We start from the raw sequence: 24,367 nt of genomic DNA on the forward strand, positions 1-24,367 counted from the left end.
ATAAAAATACTATATAGAGGAATAAAATATTGGAGTAAAAAGATCAAAAAGAACGATCTCAATGATAGCAGATTCACTTCTATCCGGAGTAAAGATGAGGGGGAATGGCAGGTATGCAGCGATATATCCGGTTTATAAATATTAAACCGAGATCGTACGAGGTGGCAAGTAGGCATCATAACCTTAAGACGTAACGGGGAGCAGGCATTGAAAAGGGATCATAAGGATTTGTGGATGGTACCCCTCGTAGAACGATATTACCCTCATCTTACGAAGCGAAATCATATGGTAGATAGGTAGATGCGTACATCGTCTCGTATTGAATTGATGTATACATAATATTATGATGCCATTATATATACATATACATGTATATACATATGTACTTAGCTATCATATATATGTACATACGTATGTACATATGTATATAGGTAGATATTATAATGTACTTACTATTTAAAAATTATTGTATATCAAATGTATTTGTTTTACGTTATATTTACTGTCATATGTATTATATATACACACGCACGCGCACGCATATACATATACACATGTAGAAATATTTTTAATTGATCTGAGAAAATATTGTTGAATATAAATATATCTATATATTTTGTTTTCTTTTTTGTTCTTAATAAAAATATAGTAATATTTTATCTTAATAAAGTAATTATTATTTTTGCTTGTAAATTTACTAGCTTTTCATCTAAATCGTATGTTGCATAACTATGTTATAAAAATACTTTTAACAAATTAATATATTCTTAGAAAAATATTATACGCGTTATAGTAAATGTTTTAATAGTTAAAGCATAAAATTTCTAATATTAATTTACGCGAAAATTTATTTATCATTAATTGCAAAATATGAGAAAATATCTGAAAAGTGGGAGTATGATTTTGACAATTTCATCCTTATACGTGTACATCAACGCATAAAACGAAATGTGGAAAATAAACGTGAGAGTTCACTGAGTGAAGGGTGTCAATTGACTATTATTTTTTTTTTCTTTCTTTCAACGTTCGAGAAAAAAGGGGTGTCTCGTGTTCAACTTTATTATTATCTCGAGAAAATCTCTCACGTCGAATTATCGAATTAGTTTTCAAATATACCATTATTGTCGTCCTCGAAAATCATAGTTATGCAATGAATATTAAACTCAAAAAGCGCTTTAATCATGCGCGATTAAAGTGCAATGCCAATAATTTCTCAAAGCGAATTATAAGCAGAATTTGAAAGCATTGTTGCATGGCATAAACAATTTTCCACTCGACGATAAATCGAAACTATTAATGCAATGAAATTTTCGTTTTTTTTCCCTCAAATAGATCGATCGATTTGAGTTTTCTGCCAATGAACAGTTTTGGGGGTTTTAAACAACGTAAAAGAAAATAGAAAAAAAAGAGAAAAGAAAAAAGAACAAAAAAAAAAGAACAAAGAGGGGAAGCCTCGATCCAAACGATTTTATTTGACGAGAGTGAAAAAAGAAAAAAAGTTCTTTCACCCTGTACGAGTTGTACACGACTTCTGGTTATTAATTACACCGAAAATCCGATATCAAACTTACCCCTCAGCTCTCGCGAAAATAATCGACCCGATGGGGTTGGTGGTGCACGTGCCGAGCCATTCGGTAACTTCATTTCGTAATATCGGTAATTATCGAAGGAAACGGTGTAGTAAAACTGCTTTTGATTTTGATCGAGTGTACCGAGCTTGCTTATATCTTTGCTCCAAATTTTTACCCTCTTTTTTAATCGTTTAAGGACGTTACACAGCATACATACATACATACATACATACATGCATACATACATATATACATACATACGTACATATATACATACATACGTACATACGTACATTTATACATATATACATATATACGTATATACAGTGAAATAAATATTCGCATTATTTTTACAAATTAATAATACAACGTATAATCACGAGTACCGTAAAAGAGTAAACGGAAACTACTTTCGAATAGTTTATCGTTCTGGCGATTAACTGTTAACGAGTCTAAAGAAGAATAACGAAATGAAAATGAAAGGGATGGAAAGGTAAAACAAAACGAAACAAAAAGAAAAAGAAGAAAAAAATAAACAAAAGAAAAGAAAAGGAAAAGGAAAGAAACGAAAAGAAAGGAAAGAAAAAGCATAACGAATAAAAGAGGCGGGGTGGGAGAGAGGGAGGGAGGGAGGGAGGGAGGGAATAGGTTAGGGGGACAGGGGAAAGAATTACGAAGGCAACGAACAGGCGGCAAAAAGGATAAGAATTCTTCGCCCAATTTACCATAAACTTCGAGGTTTATGGAAGGAAAGTAGCCGGATATTACCCGAATAGGAAGGAATGTTGGGATGGGTGGGTGGTAGTGGTATAAGAGAATATTAAGAACAAAGAAATAAAGAGAGCAAGAAAGATGTGAAAGTGAAAAGAAAAAAGACAGAAAGAGAGAGAGAGAGAGAAAGAGAGAGAGAGAGAGAGGAGAGGAGAGAGAGAGAGAGGGAGAGATAGAGAGAAACATAACCGAAACTACGAGCAAGAAAGAGAAAGAAAAAGAAAAAAACAAAAAGGAAAGAAGAGCGAAGAGAAAAGAGGAAGGGAGAGAGGGAGGGTGGATTGGGGTGTTATAAGCGTGGAATTAAAACGTTACCCCCGTCCTATACTTTCTTTTAGTTGTGAAGAAAAAGGATGAAGAGAGCTCGTGGAAAAACCCCCCGCAGAGAATTTATGAATGCTTTATTTAATTTGGAATTCGGATTCTGCGTTTCCTGCCAGCCAACGACGATTATTTCTTATGATTGTCTCTCTCTCTCTCTCTCTCTCACTCCCTTTTATTCTCTTTGTCTCTCTCTCTCTCTCTCTCTCCCTCTCTCTTTCTCTTTCTCCTTTTCTTTTTCTTTCCCTTTCTAACTTTTTCGTGAGCGTAGGAAGACGAAGCTGACGAGGAATTAACGTCGACCGTTCTACTCGAAGGTGTAACTCGTCCGAGTGAAATGCGATAATTAAAAAAATGCGCCCTTTGTCTTCGTACCTTACCCGCGTCGTTGTAATGAAACGCGAGCGCGTTAAAAATTCAATTAGAACGGCGCGAGTGGAGATTGGGAGACTCGAAAATCGGAAACGACTATTGTTCCAAGGACCATCCCTAACAAGTGGAAATGATATCGAAATGAGCCCTTCGCCAATGAGATGGAAGGGCAACCTTTTCTACTATGAAAAATCATAGTGAAATTTTTAAATAAATTTCATCTATATATTTGCATACTTGTTATTTCATTAATTAGAAGTTAATACATTATTCATACCGTTCATTTACATAGACCTATCTCGTTCATTTAACCACGATCATTATATTATTATCACTCGATCATTAAATACCTCGAATCTCAATCTTCGTGTTTCGACTTTGAAACGACTTGTATTCACGAGAGTGTATACGAAAAAAAAAAGAAACAAAAAATAAATATAAAAATAAATAAAAGAAGGACTTACGATCGATATTCTTATTATTCTATACATGTATTGCGTGGAAAATCTTACTGTAAAACGTTGTGGTTAATTTGAAAAAGAAAGAGAGGAAAAAATAGAAAAGCAGCTCATGGACTGTTGTTAAGAAACGAAATCTTTCTGCGTTGTACTGCTCAACAATAAGTTATTAGAATAATCATTATTCCACTGGTAGACTCAATTATTTTAAAGCTACTTTTGTGGTGCGCTAATGAAGCACATAAAGCCTAAGTATCAAGGTATTCTTTTTCTTTCGAAGACCGCCCTTCAGAACCGTGATATACTTCAATTTCACTGGCAGAGAATCTCTCTCTTTCTCTCTCTCTCTTTCTACTTCGTCTCGAGACATTGTCCTTTTTATAGGTATACCGATTAAAATTGTAGTTTTCGATCAATATCATTCCCTGCAAGCAGAGAAGATATTTCGAAGATGTCGCTAACATCAACTGTCTCTCTCTCTCTTTCTCTCTCTCTCTCTCTCTCTCTCTCTCTCTCTCTCTCTCTCGATTTTAATATCCGCTGTTCGATGTAAAAAAAAGAAAATAATTCCGCGTAATGATATGAGAAAATTTCAATATAAAAAAAGTAAATCATCATGTTGGAAATTTTATTTATAGAGAAAAATAAAAGGGTAAAGAAAGAAAGAAAGAAAGAAAGAAAGAAGGAAAAGGAATCAACGAAAAATCGATAGATCATTGATCCTTAATATCTAGGCAGTTTTGAAAAATCGATGTCGCAAAGTATTGAAATACAAATGAAAAAAATTAAAGAAAATAAAAAACAAAAGAAAAAGAGAAAGAAAAAAATATCGACGAAAGAATAAGTTAAAGGGCAAGAAATTATTCGAGAAACTCGTAACGGTAAAAGTGTTGGTGTAACCTACTCGATGATACTACTTAAGGAGTCACGGTCTACAAGGGCAATAGCTCGATCCCTGGTGACTCGGCAAGTTCCGATGACTCGGAAGAAACCAGTTTCTTCCGCACCATCGACGCCAGCCCGGCGTTCCCGTTTATTCGGTGGCGCGAAGGGAAAGAAATGGAAGGGAAGGGAAGGGAAGAAAAGGAATGGAAGAGAAGGAAGGAAAGGAAGCCTTCCTCTTCGATGGCAAAGGTGCTCGTACGAAAAATTCGTTTCGAAATGAACCTTCGACTATCTTGGACCGTTTCTTGAGAACATAATGAGTAAGATAGAGAAAGATAGAGAAAGACAAAGAAAGACAGAGAAAGAGAGAAATAGAGAGAGATAGAGAAAGACAGACAGAGAGAGAGAGAGAGAGAGAGAGACAGAGAAAGACAGCAAGAGATAGAGAAAGACAAAGGAATACAGAGAAAGATGGAGAAAGATAGAAAAAGAGAATTTTTTTTCTAACGAAAAGACAAAAGAAAAACTTTATTGTTAATCATCGCCATTATTGTAATAAGAAATGAGATATTTCTTCGTTTTGTTCTGCGTTATCATCGCAAATAAACGTTATCGTTTGTTTCGTTATTTTCACGTCTTTAAAAGTTAATACCTATATTATATTTCATATCTCCCTCGACGATTTATCGTCGTCTCGATAAAGATGGCAGTAGTAAATTAAACATTACGTAATACTAGGTATTATCTTCTCAGCCCGTGGCCAGAATGAAAATAAAAGAGGGCCACTCTAGACATTTTCTACGGACGAATGGGTGAGTAATGTGCGAAAGGGAAGGTATGAGCAACGTCGTTGTTTGCTAGTAAAAGTGAGAAAGAGAGAGAGAGAGAGAGAGAGAGAGAGAGATAGACAGATAGAGATAGAAGGGGTGGTACAAATCGTCCGTAAAATCCAAGATTTAACCCCATCCCTAGTTCGAGGCGACGAAATGAAGCCCTTCTATCCGTTGATATGATAAACACCCGAAATGACAGTGCCATCCTCCTACTCTCATCCTCCAATGGCATCCCTCTTCCCGTTTGGGATCACCTTCGTTCTTCTGGCTCCCCGACTCTCTCTCTCTCTCTCTCTCTCTTTTCGAGTTAATCACGTCACACAGGCAGACCCTCTGATTAAAACGTTCCTCCGTCCCTTCTACTTCTTCTTCATTATTATTATTATTACTACTACTACTACTACTACTACTACTACCAATACTACTACTACTATTACTACTACTACTATTACTATTACTACTATTATTATTATTAGAATTATTATTATTATTGTTATTATTATTATTATTATTATTACTATTATTATTACTATTATTATTATTATTATTATTATTATTATTATTATTATTATTATTATTATTATTAGAGAGGAAGAATGCAGGGGTGTTAAGAGCAGTTAGAATGATTTAATTGCATATACGTAGGTATCTACGTTGTTCTATTATATCTATATATATATCTTTATCTATATATAGATATATGAATATATATATATATATATATATATATATATAATTCTATTTATGTCTCATAATGTTACGGACACTATGAACGTCGTTAATACTTAAGATTATTAAATGCTTAATGAGGCCAGAAATGAATCGAATTTCAACTTCCTTCTTCCTTGATTAACTTTGGCCTACTTCTTTCTTCTTCCTTCCTTCCTTCCTTCCATCCATCTTTCTTTTTCTTTCTTGTTTTCTGTCTATTCTTTCTTTTCTTTTCTTTTTATATTTCTCTTGAAAGAGCGATGATATCTCGTCACACTTGTTGTTGGATGACTGACATTGAAGGATCGTCTAAAAGACGCAAATGTAGTCGAGCGCACGGGCAATCTTACTTTAGCGAGATAGCTAATACCATTCGTAGTCTATCTTCTAACGGTAACACATTTTTATTTACTCGTACGACGTATCATCGTTTAACGAAAGATAAATAATCCTCTTGGACGTGCATATATTAATTTTGATTGAATTAGATATTCGTCGACACGAGACCGTGGTTAATCCATCGTGATCGTGGTTAATAGAAACATTTTTATTGTTAGAGAAAATCTACTTTATATAATACGATATGTAAAAATCTTAATTGGAAAGAATAAAATGTCCTCATTAAAAATTTTATCTTCCTTTATTATTAATTTTTTTATTATTTCTTATTTCTGTAATTCTAAGATCAACGTAATGCCTATAGAAAAGGTACATGGTTCGTTCAATGGACCTATATATCGATCTCTTTCTCTCTCTCTCTCTCTATTTCTGTCTCCTTTCTTTCTTTTTCTTTCTCTTTCTCTCTTCTTCTTCTTCTTCTTCTTCTTCATCGAACGGACGATCTGGTTACACCGGGTAATCTATCCTTCGAACGGCCGGTCATGCTAATAAAGCCGGCAGGTATAATGTGGAACGATCGTAAATCTCGTCGGTTCAAGGTACAACCTCGGTCGCACAAGTGCAACGCGTCGGTAGCGTAACGAGGACGTGTAAGTTTCAAGACGCGTATTGGACGTCTAAGGAAACCCGTTACACCGGATACTTCACCTCGAGAAACTATCCGTAAGATCATCTCCGTTGTTTCGATCTTTAAACATATCTTACTTATGTCGATGATGTTATTTAAAATAATTAACAAAATTCTTTTTCATTATCTTGTCTGATACTTTCTATGTATCGTTAATTCATTTTCGAAAAGATTTTATTTTATCATATACCATTTCATTTTTCTTTACACTTGTCTTTTTCTATTTGTTAATAATATGTCTGTTTATTTTCTATATATCTTAATTTTTTGATATTATTTTTTTATAGACTTTAGTCCGTTAGTTTTTTTCTTTCATTTTTCTTCTTTTTTCTATCTAGATTTTTTAATATTTCTATTGTTTTCTATCGGTCTATCAGTCCATCCGTCCTTTTTCCCCTATATATTTTAATTTTTCTATTATTTTCTATCGATTTTATACCCTTCCTCCCGTACCACACCTTATCTCCCCACCGTTTTTCCTTTATTTTCATTAATATTTCTGTCACTTTCCATCGGCTTTAGTTTGTCTTTCTTATTTCCATTTATTTTAATCTTTCTGTCCTTATCCTATCTTGTTTTTTCATATCTGTTTGTCTCCGTCAGTTCGTCTGTCTCGATCACACACTCACTTTATATTCACTTTTAACATTACGAAATGGTTGGTTGGTAGGTTCCTATCTACTTACCTACCTGCCTACCTGTCCGATGATTGCTGCCTTGCACGGGTTAATAGCACTCGCGAACATAACGAAGGGTTATGTGGATCGTGAGTTTGTTATTGGCTTGCTTAATGATCCGTCCAGCACATTCTACCTGTCCGAGTCCGGATACGTGCTACTGCATCCTCGCGAATAGTGACTACGAAACCAGAGAGAGAGAGAGAAAGAGAGAGAGAGAGAGAGAGAGAGAGAGAGAGGGTGGGGGGATGAGAGAACGCTCCAGGGACGAAACGAAAAATGCGTGATACGAATTTCCCCTGTAAAAAATGAAATATGTAAACGTGTTATAATAGTATGCCAATAACGTGACACATGGCACACGTATTTAATGATACCAATAACATCAACGAAACAAAATTCAAAATCGTGAAGCACGAAAATTTCGTGTACGATAAATACGAAACCAAAATTTTAAAATCGTCGATGGATTTTTCAATTGGATCGAATCGAAAAAAAATAAAAAATAAAAAAATAGTATGAATAAATTTTATTTCATTCCTTTTTTCATTTTTTTTTTTTTTACAATAAAATTATCTCCGAAATTATTCATGAAAAAAGAAAAAAAGGGAAAAGAGAAAAATATTTTTTAATTATGCAATAACGATCGAGAGAAAAAAACGTGTCTCATGATCGAACTCTAAGATTCGACATTTTGATTCCAACGACGGAAAGAGATAAATTAGAAAGATAAGATAGTCTTTAACGAATCTCAAAATGGAGTCGTATCATTAGACAAAGAAAAAGAAAAAAAATGCACAGAGAAAGAGAGAAAGAGAAAGAGAGAGAGAGAGAGAGAGAGAGAGAGAGAGAGAGAGAGAGAAAGAGACGAAGAAGGGACCTACTTACGTTTCTAATGAGTCTCGTTCTCGCGCTCTTACGATTATAATAAAGGCACGAGCGATATTACATTGATTCGGTTCGTTACATCTAATTGACATAGTCAATGTAGTCTTTACTGTACGCATTTTTACAAATCAATAGAAAGAGAGAGAGAGAGAGAGAGAGAAAGAGAAAGTTTGCGACGAACAACAAACGTATATTATCTGTCTATATAGTTATATGTACCTAAACATCTAGCTACACAACATACGAACGATACGAACGAAAGTAGATGGTGGATAACAAGGAAACTAACTAACGAACGAATGAACGAATGAAAGTACATTAGGCGTTTCACTTACTTACATTAATCGAGATGACTATGCTTCATTAACATAACTTTCATATGTCAATACTGAACTTCATAAGTAAAATTCGTTGGGCAATCGAAACTGTATCGCGCAATGTATAATGGTGTGGGAGTTAATAGTAATAAATCGTGCTAAGAGAGAAAGAAAGAAATGAAGAAGAAGAAGAAAAAGAAGAAGAAAAGAGATGCTATAGTATATATCAGAAGTATATATATATATATGTATATATGTATATATATATGTATATATATATGTGTGTGTATACCTATATATCATTATTCGTTCTCGTCTAACGCACCGTATAATCATGGCATTTATATTCACTCACCATTGATATTAACCGAGGATTGATCCACGCCTGCTGCATGTTATCGTCGAGATACCGCTTTGCTATTCGTGCGATGTTTTCATGGGACTCCTTTTTTTGTGCTTGTGCTGCTTGTACTAAAACAGGCGGGCCTACGTCGACGTTCGCATTGTTTCTAAAACAGAAAATGCGTTACGTGTGAAGCAACATATCCTGAACATATTACAAGTATATATGCATATGTATATATATATTTATATATATATATATACATATTATATATATATATATATATATATATATATATAATATGATATATGTATATACGCTTAAAGATTTCCAAAGGTAGGCGTGATGCATCGAGGAATCGTGATTACTCGTTATGCTGCATAAATCGATTTGTGAAATTGCTCGAGGAGAGAAAAGACTTACGTGCGAACGTTCGAAAAAGGAAAATCTTACTTACGTATACCTATAGATATAATACATGTTGTACATAGATATATGAGGATGCATGGAAGAGAGAGAGCATGAATTCTCAACATGGATCGCTTTTAAACATCCTTTTCGAATTACTTCGCCATAAAGAGAATTTAATTGCGTCAGCTGACGTCCTCCTTTCTGTAATAAATAATGATCATCGGCTTACTTTGTAGTCGGCGATACGGTCGTGTATGACGATTGGGAGAATCCTTTTCGAGAAGTAATATCTTTCAATGTGATTGAAATAAAAAAAATAAATAAATAAAAATACAGAAAGAAAAAAAGAAAAAAATCGTCTCTTAAAAATTAATATCAATGACGGTGAAATTCATCAGATTATTTTAAAATGATTCCTCAAAGTAAAATCATTTATTGGATCAGTATTTTTTAATATATTTAATCTGTATTTATAATAACATATCAGTACATAATACAAGTTATTGATATTAGATCGATTAATACAAAAACTGTCAGTTATTTTAATGGAAAATATTTGCAAATATAACAAATTTTTCAATATTTTAAAAATCGATTATCAGTATTTACAATAATTCGAGAGAAACAAGCAACAATTATTTATACCGATCATTTATATTAGTATTGATATATTATTATAAATATCATAAATATTTACCGATATATATATATATATATTTTAATTATATTTTATGAAATATTTAATATTGATGAATAAAAATATTGATTGAATAAATATTTATTTTCTATATAAAATTTTTAAGACGATTGGACCTTCGATCTATAATCCGGCTTGGATCTCGATAAGATCATCCTTTCCTCGAGCGAAATTTCTCTCTCTCTCTCTCTCTCTCTCTCTCTCTCTCTATTGCTAACTCAAAGATGAATTATTAACAGGAAAAGGACGTCTGCGCATGTGAAGCAGTAGAATCATTATGGAACAAGAGAACACGAAATTAACGATCCCCTGTACATCGACTCATGCGTCAAACTGAATCCATTGTGTAACGGCAATACCATCAGCATCGTCAGTCAACGAGCATCATCATCGTTGGTCCAGTCATCTACGTCGCCTGACCGCGCAGAACCAGAAGAGAATCATTACGAATAGAACGATCACGGTATCCTATATCTCGATTGGATAGCCACGAAAGGGAGTACAAAAGGTAAATTGGTACGGACAATATGTTCGTATAATTGAAACAATTTCATAAAGCTTATTACGTTCTATTTACATAATTCTAAGAAGTTCAGTATATTTTATATTTTTATGAATGTATCCATTAAAGTTCATTATTTGCTAATTACGATTAATGTTTAATATAATTTTGAATAAGGATAGAAATGTATAAAGAAAAAAATATATTAATTAATCGATAAACATAATGAAATATCTATAAGTATTATTTCGAAGGTATAATATATTGAAAAATAATAGATATTAATAAATAAGTAAGATAATATAATAAATAAAACAAGCTATAGATGAGTGAACATTGAAGATACTTCAAGCGTATGAAAAATATGAGGAGATTGAAAAATATTTTTCGTCTGTATACTTTATCTGTTGTTTTTCTTTTTCTTTTAAGAGAACACGTTGAAAAAAAATAATAAATAAAATGATTAAATATATTAAATTCGATTGATTTTAATTGGATACGTTTAAATCTACTTTTCATAGATAAACAAGAAAATTGAATAATAAAACAAAATAGAAAAAGTTTAAGAAAAATAATAATCACAAAATGAAAATAATTTAATTTTGCTATGTGTAACCGTATGTAATCTATTTGCGAATAACCAGAGACAGCCCGATCGTAATTCGTATTTACTACAATATCGTGTAAGAGAGAGGTAAGTGAATTACGAGTTTAACCTAACTCGTCCCGTACACGCCGCGTCGCGTCCCGCGGAACAGCTGTTGGTTTAGGCCTCCTTAGTTAAATTATGGCCAGGGACCTTCGAAACCGGCGATATAATTGGCTGTCTACGTATTGATGCCTTTCGAACAAGTTTCATTCATTGAACTTGTTTTATAATTTGACGAACATTCGATATATCGAAATAATGATAAAATCGGTTATTACATCAGTTATATACATTATTACATGGTAAAGATATGTCTAAAGATATTTTTAGGAATATTTAAAAAAGAAAAAATAATTAATTTGATTTTATTTAAAGAATACAAAAACCATCTTTTCGAATTTTCTGTTCGAATAAAAATTTCATTCGTAAAGCAATGGAAACAAGCTTACCAATAATTCAATATACTGTCTATAATTCGTTGAATTTTTTATACACGCGAATCCTTGTGAAATCATTATTATACGTTGTAAAAAAATTAAATAGAGTATTTAAAAGAAAAATTACAAAAAGCAAAAATTTCAATTTGATTTCAATGGAAGAACAAGAGATTATCTTTTCTTATATATGCTAATAGGATAAAACTTCGTTCATAATACAATAAACAAGATGTTGTACAACGTACATAATAATTCGTTGAGTTTATTATAAGTCTTCGAACTTTCGATATATGCGAATATATATAAAATCGTTATTACATGATAAATATATCAAATAAAATATTGAAAAACAAATTACAAGAAACAAAAATTCAATTTGTTTTTAATGGAAGAATACGAGATTATCTTTTCTCATATATGCTGATGGGAATAGACTTCGTTCATAAAGCAATAAACAAGGTGCAAATAATTCGTTGAGTTTATTACAATTCGTCGAACTTTCGATATATGTGAATACTTGTAAAATCATTATTTCATGGTAAATATATCAAATAAAATACTTTAAAAAAATTACAAGAAACAAAAATTCAATTTGAATTTAATGGAAGAACACGAGATTATCCTTTTTCATATATGTTGATGGGAAATAGATTTTGTTCATGAAGTAATAATCAAATTACATTGCTCGCTATGATTGCCAACGTACACAGATACATACATACATACATACATATATATAATACATACATTTATATATATATATATATATATATATATATATATATACATATAGTATCAGTCAGTGCATTGAACTTAGAGATTCTCCCTATATTCATAGTGATCGAAGGGAAAGAGAGAAACGCATTGGAACAGGACTATTTGAATTCACGTCGTAATACATCGCAACCATCTATTCTTTACCTCTCTGAATATAACAGGTTCTCCTTTCGATACAATATGACCTTTATCGTAGGAGACTGCATTCAAGAAGCCTTCTCTCTCTTTCTCTCTCTCTCTCTCTCTTTCTCTTTCTCTCTTTCTCTTTCTCTTTGAACTAGAATTATTTATGATAGCCGAGTAGTTCGCGTGAAACGGAAACTTCCTCTTGAGATTTCAAAAGCCATGAAAACACATATATTGAAAACTTTACAGAAATTTTATATTTTATTTCATTTCTTTTTTTGATATCCATCAAATTATAAATATAATCGTTGAGGGGAGGGAGTGTGGGGAGAGTAATCAAAATAAATTTCTCTATATATTTTTTCTATAAAAGAGAGAAAAAGAGATAAACAAAAAAATGAAAAAAAAAAGATTATCTGTATATCACAAAGATAATAATAATCTATATACGTGTATTTCCGTTTCGAAATGGTCAAGTATGTTAATACATTACAATCGTTACATTTTCTTTTTTTTTCTTTTTCTTTTTCTTTTTCTTTTTTTCTTTTTCTTCACATTTTACATTCTTTTGAACGAACGAATATCAACTGACTCGTATATGCCGGAGTATGTAATAACGTCGGTCGTAGCAAACCAGGAGATGAGTGTCAGTGAACATGGAATGTATCGTGCTTTTACCAAGTACTTCGTGTGGCTTACCAAGATATAGTGTGGGTGGTAATAATACTGGAAGAAAGAGTAGTCATCTACAAGCTGAGTGGACAGGCACACCGTAAGTGTAAATAAAAAAGAAGGAAGAGTAAGAAAGAAAAGTGGTTGGACGAAAAGGGAAGAAAGAAAGATAAAGAAAAGATGAAGGGTGAGAGAGAGAGAGAGAGAGAGAGAGAGAAAGAAAGAGAAAAGAAGATGAAGAAGAAGGAAGAGGGAAAAAGGGAGAGAAAGAAAAATGAAGAAGAAAGAGAGAAAGAGAAAGAAGAATGAAGAAGAAGAGAGAAAGAGAAAGAAGGATGAAGAAGAAGAGAGAAAGAGAAAGAAGGATGAAGAAGAAGAGAGAAAGAGAAAGAAGGATGAAGAAGAAGAGAGAAAGAGAAAGAATGATGAAGAAGAAGTAGAAGAGAGAGAGAGAGTATCAAACAGTCAAGATTGAGGAACATGATTCAAAGATAATCTTCATAGCAACGAGAATACATACTCTCTCTTTTTTTGCTTTTCCTCTCTTAAGATTTACAGAACTTGGAAAGTTGGATAAATCGACCAAGGAAATCCAACTGTCTGAATAAATTCCGAATCATGTTAGATCTCGAAATCGTTTTTTCATATTCAACGATATAAAATATAATACTCCGACAAGATTCTCGTATTTCTGTCATTTAAATAACATTCAATTAAAAAAAGTAGAATTATTCGTTTTCTTTAATAGAATAGTTTTAGATAATTTTTTTTTTTCATTTTGTTAACAATTTATATCGGTGAAATTAAAGAGTATTTTTGGAGAAAAAATTATTACAATTCGTTCAGAAACAATTGATTTGAGAATTTTTTTCGTAATTTCCATAATGAAATATATCCTAATTTTGTAAAATATCTTTATATCCATGAAGTTTTCATCATTTTTTAAGAAAAATTTCATTTAATTAATTTAAGAAGAATTAATTTATAAAAAATTATTCTTTTTTTTTTTTATTCAAAAATTTGCATAACATCCGTACAGAAAAATTTCCCTAATCTTCTGCAGAAATTTTCACATCGATATAATTACTAACATTAAAAAAAAAAAAAAAGAAATTCTTTTAATTTGTTCGAAAATAATTAGTCTAAAAAATAAAATTATTCTTTTTCTGATAGAAAAAAATTTACATAATTCTCACAAAGAAATATTTCCTAATTTTTTGCAAATCTACAAATCTTTGCGATAAAACTGCCAGTCTTTTTATTTTTCTTTTTTTTTTTTCTTTAGAAAATAAAAAAAAATGGAGAAAGAAAAATTATTCCGATTCGTGTCCGAAACAATTTATCTACGATAACATAAGAAAATTTTTCTATCAAAATTATCTTTTACGATTCTCGTTTGAAAGAACGAAAAAAAAAAAAGAAAAATAAATAAATAAAAAGAAAATAAAAAGGAAGTATCGTCTTAGTTCTCAAGAGAGCAATGAAGAAGTCGTAAGTAGTAGTACCAACGAAAATTTCGTCCTGCCTACAATTCATCCTGTCGTATGCCATGGCAGAAAAGGGCCAGGAGCTATATTCGAGATTCTCGCAGCCGAACTTTACGACCTCCCAAACGATAAACTCGATAATTTAACGGGCACTCTCTCCTTCACCACTACCTGTCCTCGCACTGTCGTTAAGGAGGCAGGAGCCTACCAATAACGCCGCAGGTAGATATCATATCGTTCATCTATCGTACGGTGGCCAGACTTCTATGCCCGTAAAACTTGATTGTACTTTAAGCGATTTTTCATTAGGGGTGTAGAAAGGATATCGATTACGGGTTCTTAGTCTTCAACATACCATGATGACTTATTTCGTTAGTTTAAAGAGAACGAAATTTTCAATACTTAGTTTTATTTCAATAGTACAAATTGTATGACATTTTTTTTTGTAATTCGATATATCATTTAGAATTTATTAAATATTTTATTTTCGTCTCATTTATTAGAATAATTAAATATAATCATATTTATTAATGATAATTAGATATTCTCATTCTTATAAAATTCAAATTGAAAACCTTTAAAATAATTACTCATACATTAAATTCTTACTAGTGTAAAATTCAAATTAAAAATTAATAAAATAGAAAAATTATTCTCGTCATTCTTTTAATCTTTTTTTTTAAGGATAATTCAATACACTTGTGATAATATTTAATGTCCAATTTTTTTTTTATCAATTTCTCCTCTTGATAGAATAAAAATTTGGAAAATTAAAATCATCACAATTTCCTCTTTTTAGAATAATCAAATATATTTCGTACTGTTGTAAAAGAATAGAAAATTCTCGTTATCGAAAAATAGAACTTTGTCTCTCTAAAATACAAGTTTCTTATCTATTTAATAGAAAAGCCATATTGCCAAACTTATATAATACATAAATGAACAACGAGATTCTCTTGGCGATAAGTAGAAAAAAAAGAAAGGAAAAAAGGAAAAAGTAAGAAAGAAGAAAAGAAAGAAAAAACAAGAGAGAAGAAAAACGATTCTAAAAGAAGAAAAAGAAAAAAAGGATAAAGGTTTCTTCCTTCCTTTTGCAAGAATCTTGTGTTTCGCTCGAGCGAACATTTTCATGAGCTATAAAGCCGCTCGTCGTGTGAAAGCGTAAAGCCAGCTATTTAGTGGGAGTAAAATCGATCGGCAATCTCTCGATATATCCCTTCTCTTTCCCTTCGAAGTGTTTTAGGTGTCCGTTTAAGCGCTCGTTTTCTCTGGCAAAAGCCAACGAAGATTATCGCTCGTAAGGTGTAAGATCTACGGTCGGTAATCTAAAGGATGACACACGTTAGTAGAAGAAGCTGAGCAAATTTTCGACTAAAGAAACAAAGCTCGTGTTTTTATATAACTTGTCTCTTTTACATGCGAACGAAAATGGCGAACAAACGAATAAAAAAAAAAAAAAAAAAAAAAAAAAAAAAGATAAGAAAAAGAAAAAAAATAATAAAAAATAATTCACAAACGAACGAACGTAAAGTGAAAGATTATTTGTTAACAACAAAATTATATTGTTGCAATAAAACAGTAACAAGGAACTTGAGTATATATATATATACATATATATATTCAATCGAGAAAGCCGTTCGACCACACACAACGATCGATTAAAATGGGGGGGGGGGGGAGAGAAAAAATAAAAAAAAAAGGAAAGAAGAAAAATTAGAGAACAAAAAAGAAAAATAAATAAAAAAAGGAAAGGGAGAAAAAAAAGTGCCATTAACAACGGAACCGTCATTTGTAACTCTCATCGTTACACGAAATCAGTCCCACGTTTCCAGCTCGTTACACGAAAACGACGTGATTCCGATAACATATCCACGGTTGGGTCCAATCTTGGAGAAAGTCCCAATTGCTTTCCAATGCTCGGTTTATCGAAATCACCAACGGCCATGAGTGCATAGAGATTCATAGTCATTGAAACCTGCTTTTTCAGAAGAAAAAAGTAATATATTCGAACGAGCATATACATATACTCACGTGTTTCTTTCTCTTTCGTCGTCCTTTCCAACCGCCCCCCGTCCCCACGACTATGTGTTTTGGATAAAACACGGATCAGAAAATTATTGAGTTACAAGAAAAAAAAAAAAAGAAACTTCTTCCTATTACGTTCGATAAAACATGTAGAAGAATAAAAAAGAACAAAGAATGCGAGCATCCAACCTGCGAGATAATTTATGCTATGAGTTTCTCTTTCTTTCTCTTCCTCTCTCTCTCTCTCTCTCTCTCTCTCTCTCTTTCTATCTACCTATCTATCTCTATCTCTATCTTTATCTCTCTCCATCTATATCTTTCTCTTTCACACCAGCAATACACCATAAAGTCTTTTCTAACGTGATTCACGAGTCACTGCACCGTAAACCTTTACACCGATCGTATTACACCGCGGGCGTCTTAAGACTTCGAACTGTCGTCGTTTTCGTCGTCTACGTCGAACGTGGATTTCGTCGTCGTTAGGCTTAAATCGAACGGGCGGATATAAATTTGACGATTAACCGTACTCTTGATGTTCAAACTCTATCTCTCTCTTTCTCTCTCTTTCTCTCTCATATACATTCTCTCTTAAATTTTCTCTCTCTCTCTCTCTCTCTCTCTCTCTCTCATATTTTCTCTCACATTCTCTCTTTCTCTCTCTCTATCTCTCTCTCATATTTTCTCCCATATTCTCTCTTTTTCTCTCTCTCTCTCTCTCTCTTTTACGAGTAGTATTGAAAACGATATGTTCGTGCTCGTTATGAAAATACCTTCCAGCGAGTTACCACCGACCAATTTACGAGCGCCCCCTGTCTTCTTTTTTCTCACCCTATTTCCTTTATTTCTCTTTCTTCTTCAGAGAGTGTAACAGAGTAAGATAATAAGAGAAAGAAAGAAAGATAGAAGGAAATAAAGAAATAAAGAAATAAAGAGAGAAAGAAAGTAAGAAAGAAAGAAAATATCGTGGGCTCCAAGCTTCAGGAGAACGTACGAGCATAAATCGATAAGGAAAAGGGAGTTCTAACGGAGGTAAACGCAACATCGCTACGTTTCTCGTCCACGGAATACAAAAGAGAAACCTGCTTGGTAACGCTTAAAGACTTTCGAACGGTCGTTCGCGTTCTTGATGCTAATCGGTAGGTATTGGCTTGCATTCCCGATATATCGATGGAAATACTCGCAATTGTAACACGAAGAACGTGCGAAATCTTTGAAACGATACAAAGTCGTTCCGTGAAAAGAGTGGGAAGATGGAAGAAGGGAGAGAAAGGAAGGGAAGGGTTGCAAGTGGTTTAGAGGAGGATAAGAGAGGGGAATAGGAGAAGGTATAGAAGAAGAAAAGTATTTTTACGAAAGCTATATATAGTCGTTATCTTTGTCGTTGTTATAGTTATTGTACCTTTTGCTCGTAAGCTACCATGTAACTGTCTAACTATATATGTCTATGCGTGCGTGTGCGTGTAACTCTTAGAAAACCATCGTGAAAATACACTTATACGATACGACACAAGCTGAGAAGGTGGAAATGGATCGTTTGGCATGTGTATATATTCCCGTAGGTCGACTTTTATACCTCGTTTCTACGAACGAGCTCGATTTTACATCCGTCGACACCTTCTCGAATGTTTCCTATCCCTTTCCATCCGACACGGGTTTTCGAAGCGCACGTTTCTTGTTTCTAAAATCGTTGATATAACGTTAACCAGGTACGTAGGGAAAGTAAAATTTATTTGATTTTGATTAGTCGTCGGATTAAATGCATTCCACTACGTATTTCAATATCGATTCGGTGTATACAATGTAGGTGTATGTACCTATATATAATCAGAATACAATTATATATATATATATATATATATATATATATATTAATAAATTATAATTAATATATATATTTATAATTTATTTGATATCGATTATATTCTCTATATATTAGAAATTAGAAATTTTATAAAGCGAATTTTATGAAGTACTTTTATCAAATATATCCGAATACGTGGTATAATCAAAATTTTCGCATTGAAAAGATCTACCTATGTGTATAATATGGAGAAATAAGAAGAAACCGAAGGAGATGTTATTGAAAAGCTTTTGCTAAAGCTATTACGAGAATACATCAGCCTGCATATATATCTTACATATATTCAAGGAAATATATGTATACGTGTATGTATATATGTATGTGTACATGTAGTTTCGATAAAATTTCGAAAAAAAAGAAAAAATAGAAAGAAAAATAAAAAACGAAACGAAGGTAAGACGATGATAAACGAAGGAGTAACCAGGAAAAACAACATTTATCATCCGTCCTTTTAAACGAAATTTCAAGGCATCATTAATAAAACTTTGCTATTTCAGTTAATCGTGAAAGTAGAAGGCCCATAAAAAACGATCCTCTCTCATTCTATTCCTACGAAAATTTTTTATCGTTTTATATCGTTTACTAACGATACATTATCTTTCTCTCATTTTTCTTTTCTTTTTTGCTCTTGTAGATATATGTTTCTTTTTTTTTTTAGTTTTTCTTTCTTTCAACATTTCAACGAAGTAGATTCGTCTCTCGGTGAACGAAAGTTTACGACTTAAAGATCCTCAAACGATATCGTATCTGTCGTGCCGAATGCCCGTTGTGTCTATGTATATATATATATATGTGTGTGTGTGTATATATATATATATGTACGTAAGTCTCTAAAGCTCGAACAATCGTTACCATTGAAGGTAAGTAAAGTCTGAAACGAAATCGTTAAGCGATCCCATCCGTAGTCGGTCTACGGTTGGTGCGTGCTCGTCGGTACCTTTGAGAGATAAGACGGGTCGTAAATCCGTTAAGGATCGCGATATCGATCTGCCATTGGAAGAACCCTGAGTGTTCTCTCTCTCTCTCTCTCTCTCTCTCTATCTCTCTCTCTCTCTCTCTCTTTCTCTTTCTCTCTTTCTCTCGCTCGCTTATACGATACAATCGCGTCCCACTCGTCAAACATATTTCCTCCACCCTCGTATTCTCTTCTATCTATCTCTTTCTCTTTCTCATAGAATCGAGAAAAGAGGCACACTCCATGAGCACGAATTTATCCAATGGCTCGATATAGGAATAGGACTATGAAAAATATCGACAATAATCGTAACATATCGTGGAATTGCTCATAGCTCAACGTACCCGTGCTTTTGATTTTTTTAAATCGTATTTTTTGAATATTAAACAGGTACACACAGGCATACACATACAAATATATACATATATATTAACTTATATATATTTTACATGGATAAAATGTTTATATGAAACTAATTGTAAAACAATTACTTTCCTCTTTATATCACACATTATATATATATATATATATATATATATATATATATATATATATATATATATAGGTATAGATAGGTATAGATCGTAAAATGATATAACGATAAAACCCAACAAGATTACCGTAACGTTCGATATTTCCTTATAACGATCGATCGGTAGTAAGAACTATCGATACAGACCACTATTATACGATCTCTCAGATACCATGGATAAGTGTTACATCACGTTGCATAGCCGATAAACGATGGTACATCAGGAAATAAAAATCGCTGCCGTTAGCCGATGTCGGATTATAAAGCGGCTCATTCTCAGCATCCTAATACGAATATATGAAATACCGTATAGATACAGATATATATATATATATATATATATATATATATATTTATATATATTTATATATGTACGAAATATACATACAACATATGTAAGCGAACATAAATAGTAAGATACGTATGTATGTACATAGCTATAAACATACATGCATATATACATATATATATATATATGTAATATATATAATATGTAAATAAGTATATATAAAGGTATATCTACTACGCGTAGAAATAAATTTACAGTTCAGTAATATATAAACGAGAATGTTGTTAGATGCATTAACGTGTGTATGTACTACATCAAAAGATTTTCTAGAAAATAATGTGGGAGGATGTAAGAACCAGAAGGGACAGGAGAAGGAAGAGGAGAAGGAAAAGGAAGAGGAGGAGAAGGAGAAAGAAGAGGTGGAAGAGGAGAAAGGAGAGGAGGAAGAGGAGAAAGGAGAGGAGGAACAGGAGATGGAAGAAGCGGAGGAGGAGAAAGAGAAGGAAGAGAAGGAGAAGGAGGTAAAGAGAGTCAGGTAAAGACCCTATGAAAACTAAACGAAGGGTGCACAGTGAAGGTGAGCTCTACCGAATGATAAATAGGCTATCAGATCGTATCGGCTCGGCAGCAGCCCCCGGGGGTCTGGACCAACGTCGTCTCCTCCTCCTCCTCCTCCTCCTACTCCTTCTTCTCCTTCGTCTCATCCTTTCCTCTTTTAACCTCCCTCCTTTCTTCTCTTCGCCCACTTATACTCCTCTTCCTTCGCATTCTCATTCTCTTCCATTTTCTTTTTTTCAACTTGTTCTTCCTTCTTCTTCTCTTCGCCGTCCTCCTCCTCCTTTCTCTACGTGTCTCTCACTCTTCCTCACCATCCTTTCCTTCTTCACCTCTTGTTACTTCTTTTCTTTTTATTTTCTCTTTCTTCTTTTATCTGCTTCTGGTGTATTCTTATTTTTCTTTTTATATTTTGCTCGTCTTCTTTCAACGTCGAGAAGAGTTCGTCGTATCGATGAAATATCTGTAATACACGAGCACAATGCACCTAGTGTCCATAATTATACCTAGTGTCCATAAGTAAGCCTTATGTTATTGTTGTTGTTGTTTCTCCTGAAATATTACATATGGCATGTTCTTGAAAATAATCATTATACTTTGGTACATACTTCGTCTTTTTTTTCATTTACTTTTTTTTTAATTATTTTTTATTATTATTTTATTTTATTTTAGAAAGTATCTGTCAATTTGTATGGTTTGTTTTCATTCAAAATTATTTTTTATATCTAATTTATTATATAGGTTATGTAAGATGAAATATATCTATAATACATGAACACAATAGACTTGGGTCTATGTATTGTTATATACGATATATATATATATATATATATATATATGTATGTATATATATACATACACACCACAATGTACGATATATTTCTTGGATATTACATATATATTGTATTCTTGAAAATAATCATTATACTTTGCTATAGACTTTATCTATCATTCTTCGTTTTCTTTTTTACCTGATTATTTCTGTCTCTTTGTTATTTTATGATATTTTAAAGAGCTTATTTATAAATTTTTATGCTTCTTTTTCATTTCAAATGATATTCTTTATACCTGCTTAATTAGGTACAGTCAGGTAGAATGGAATATGCCTGTAATATACGAGCACAATGCACTTTTGTCCATAAGTACGGCAGCCTTATATTGTTGTTCCTTAGATTCAATGTGTTCTTGAAAATAATTATTATACTTTGATATATGCTTTATCTCTTTCATCGTTCCTTTTTCTGTTTCCTTTTTATTATTATTTTATTTTATTTTAGAGATTATTTCTTTATCTCTGTATGTTTTATTTTCATCAAAAAATAGTGTTCTTTATACTTACTTAATTATATATAATCAGGCAGATTGGATTATTAATTATGATTTATAGATTAAACGTTATTATTTTATTTTGTAATCTTCTTCCTTTATTCAGACATTACTGCTTTTGTTATTTTTATGATGCTACATATTTGATCGGATCTTCAAGTTTCCCCTTTGCTGTTCCTTTTTTTTATATTTTATACAAAATAAAATTTTATATATGATGAGAAAGTAAAACATTGCAGAGACGGAGTCGTAAAATTATGTGTTTCTTTTTTTTTTTTTTTTAATCGTCTACATATAATCTTTCCCTCGACGAAAAATGATCTCTTGTGTAACGTAGAGATGATGGTTCTTTCGCAAACACTTATTCACGATATCTTAGAAGAAATCTTTATTTCTTAACAAGAAATGGGGTTTCACGGGTCGACTAAAAGCAATGGTCTACTGTTCGTTGTTTTTCGATGTTAACAAAATTAAAAGAAAATAAAAAATGAAAAAGAAAAAAAAAAGAAAATAAATAAATAAAAATAAAATTAAAAGAAAATCGAAACAAATTCAATAACAATATCGTTCAATTTTATGAATTGTCGAACAAATACGTATAATTTTTTTATTCCCGACAACAAACAAACTTGATTAATTTCACCGACGATAGAAATTTTTCTAAAAAGAAAATCGCTACACTCGTATCAAAGATTTATTTTCGTTATAAATTTAATAGACTCAGAGTTACAGTCAAAGACAAAGTCGGAGTCAGAATCAAAAGTAGGTACATATATATATATATATATATATATATATATATATATACACGAAGTCTTATACCTACGTCCAATCGTCTCTGAGGATAAAGAATAAAGAAAGGGCGAAAAAGGGAAGAAGCAAATTTGCGAAGAAGGAATCGCCGGAACTTTCATTCCGCGCATCGTTGTTAGGAGAGAGACTTGCGTGGCCATGGCAATCCGATTTTGCGAAACGAGATTTAGCTGGGCTCCGGCTTCGGTGATTTGTGGCCTATTGTTCTACACCGACGACGAGTGGGTCTCGAAGCACGAAGAAAGAGATAGATAGAGAGAGAAAGAGACAAAGAGAGAGAAGATAAGTGTGTATATGAGTAAGAAAGAGGGAGAGAGAGAGAGAGAGAGAGAGAGAGAGAGAGAGAGAGAGAGAGAGAGAGAGAGAGAGAGAAAGGTACACCGAACGAACTAAAAACTGGACTATCAAACTAATGGCCATTGATTTGTCCCTGTGAAACTCCGAAATGCTTTGGACCTTTCGAAACCGCAAACGCTTTTTGTCCTTCGCCCTTTCGGCCTGGACCAGACCGGACCGACTTTAACTGCGCGGAGATCTGGATCGTTGTACCTCGTTCTCGCGAGCAACGGAAAGATAGAGAAGGAGAGAAAGAGAGAGGGAGAGAGAGAGAGGGAGAGAGAGAGGGAGAGAGAGAGAGGGAGACAGAGTGAGAGTGAGAGAGAAAGAGTGAGAGGGAGATAGGGAGGCAGGGAGAGAGAGAAAGAGAGAGAGTGAGAGAGAGATAACAGAAAAAAGTGCTCGTTAACTCGACGATAAAGTATCTTCTCACGAAACCACGTTACAACCACTTTTTACACGGGCCAACTTTCTTCAAGTCCGTCTTCTTCGTGGAAGCCCTTGAAAACGCGTGCCCTTACGACTTGTGTCTTTCTTCATTTCTTTTTTTTATTTATTATTATTATTTTTATTATTATTTGTTTCTTTTTTTTTCTTTCTTTTTTATAACTCTACCCTGTTTCTTTAACGAATTTTATTAATAAACTCAACGACTGAAAAACAAAATGTTCGAACTTATCTTTCTCTTGCTTTTTCCAGGTCTTACATAAGTAGAAATGATTTATTTATTTATTTATTTATTT

The 24,367-nt window shown here is 32.6% G+C and overlaps 1 protein-coding gene across 2 annotated transcripts in view; it reads right to left on the minus strand.

The window, feature by feature from the left end:
- Window positions 1-24,367, minus strand: part of LOC118443198 (uncharacterized) — a 510,470-nt gene that overhangs the window by 287,937 nt on the left and 198,166 nt on the right. For both annotated transcript variants that reach the window (XM_085656601.1, XM_085656600.1), the window contains one exon: window positions 9,187-9,340. In XM_085656601.1, the coding sequence (XP_085512727.1) occupies window positions 9,187-9,340 (154 nt within the window). The remainder of the gene's footprint in view (window positions 1-9,186; window positions 9,341-24,367) is intronic.

This window comes from Vespa mandarinia, chromosome 4 (assembly GCF_050613455.1).
Source record: "Vespa mandarinia isolate Hongniang chromosome 4, ASM5061345v1, whole genome shotgun sequence".
Lineage (NCBI taxonomy): Eukaryota > Metazoa > Arthropoda > Insecta > Hymenoptera > Vespidae > Vespa > Vespa mandarinia.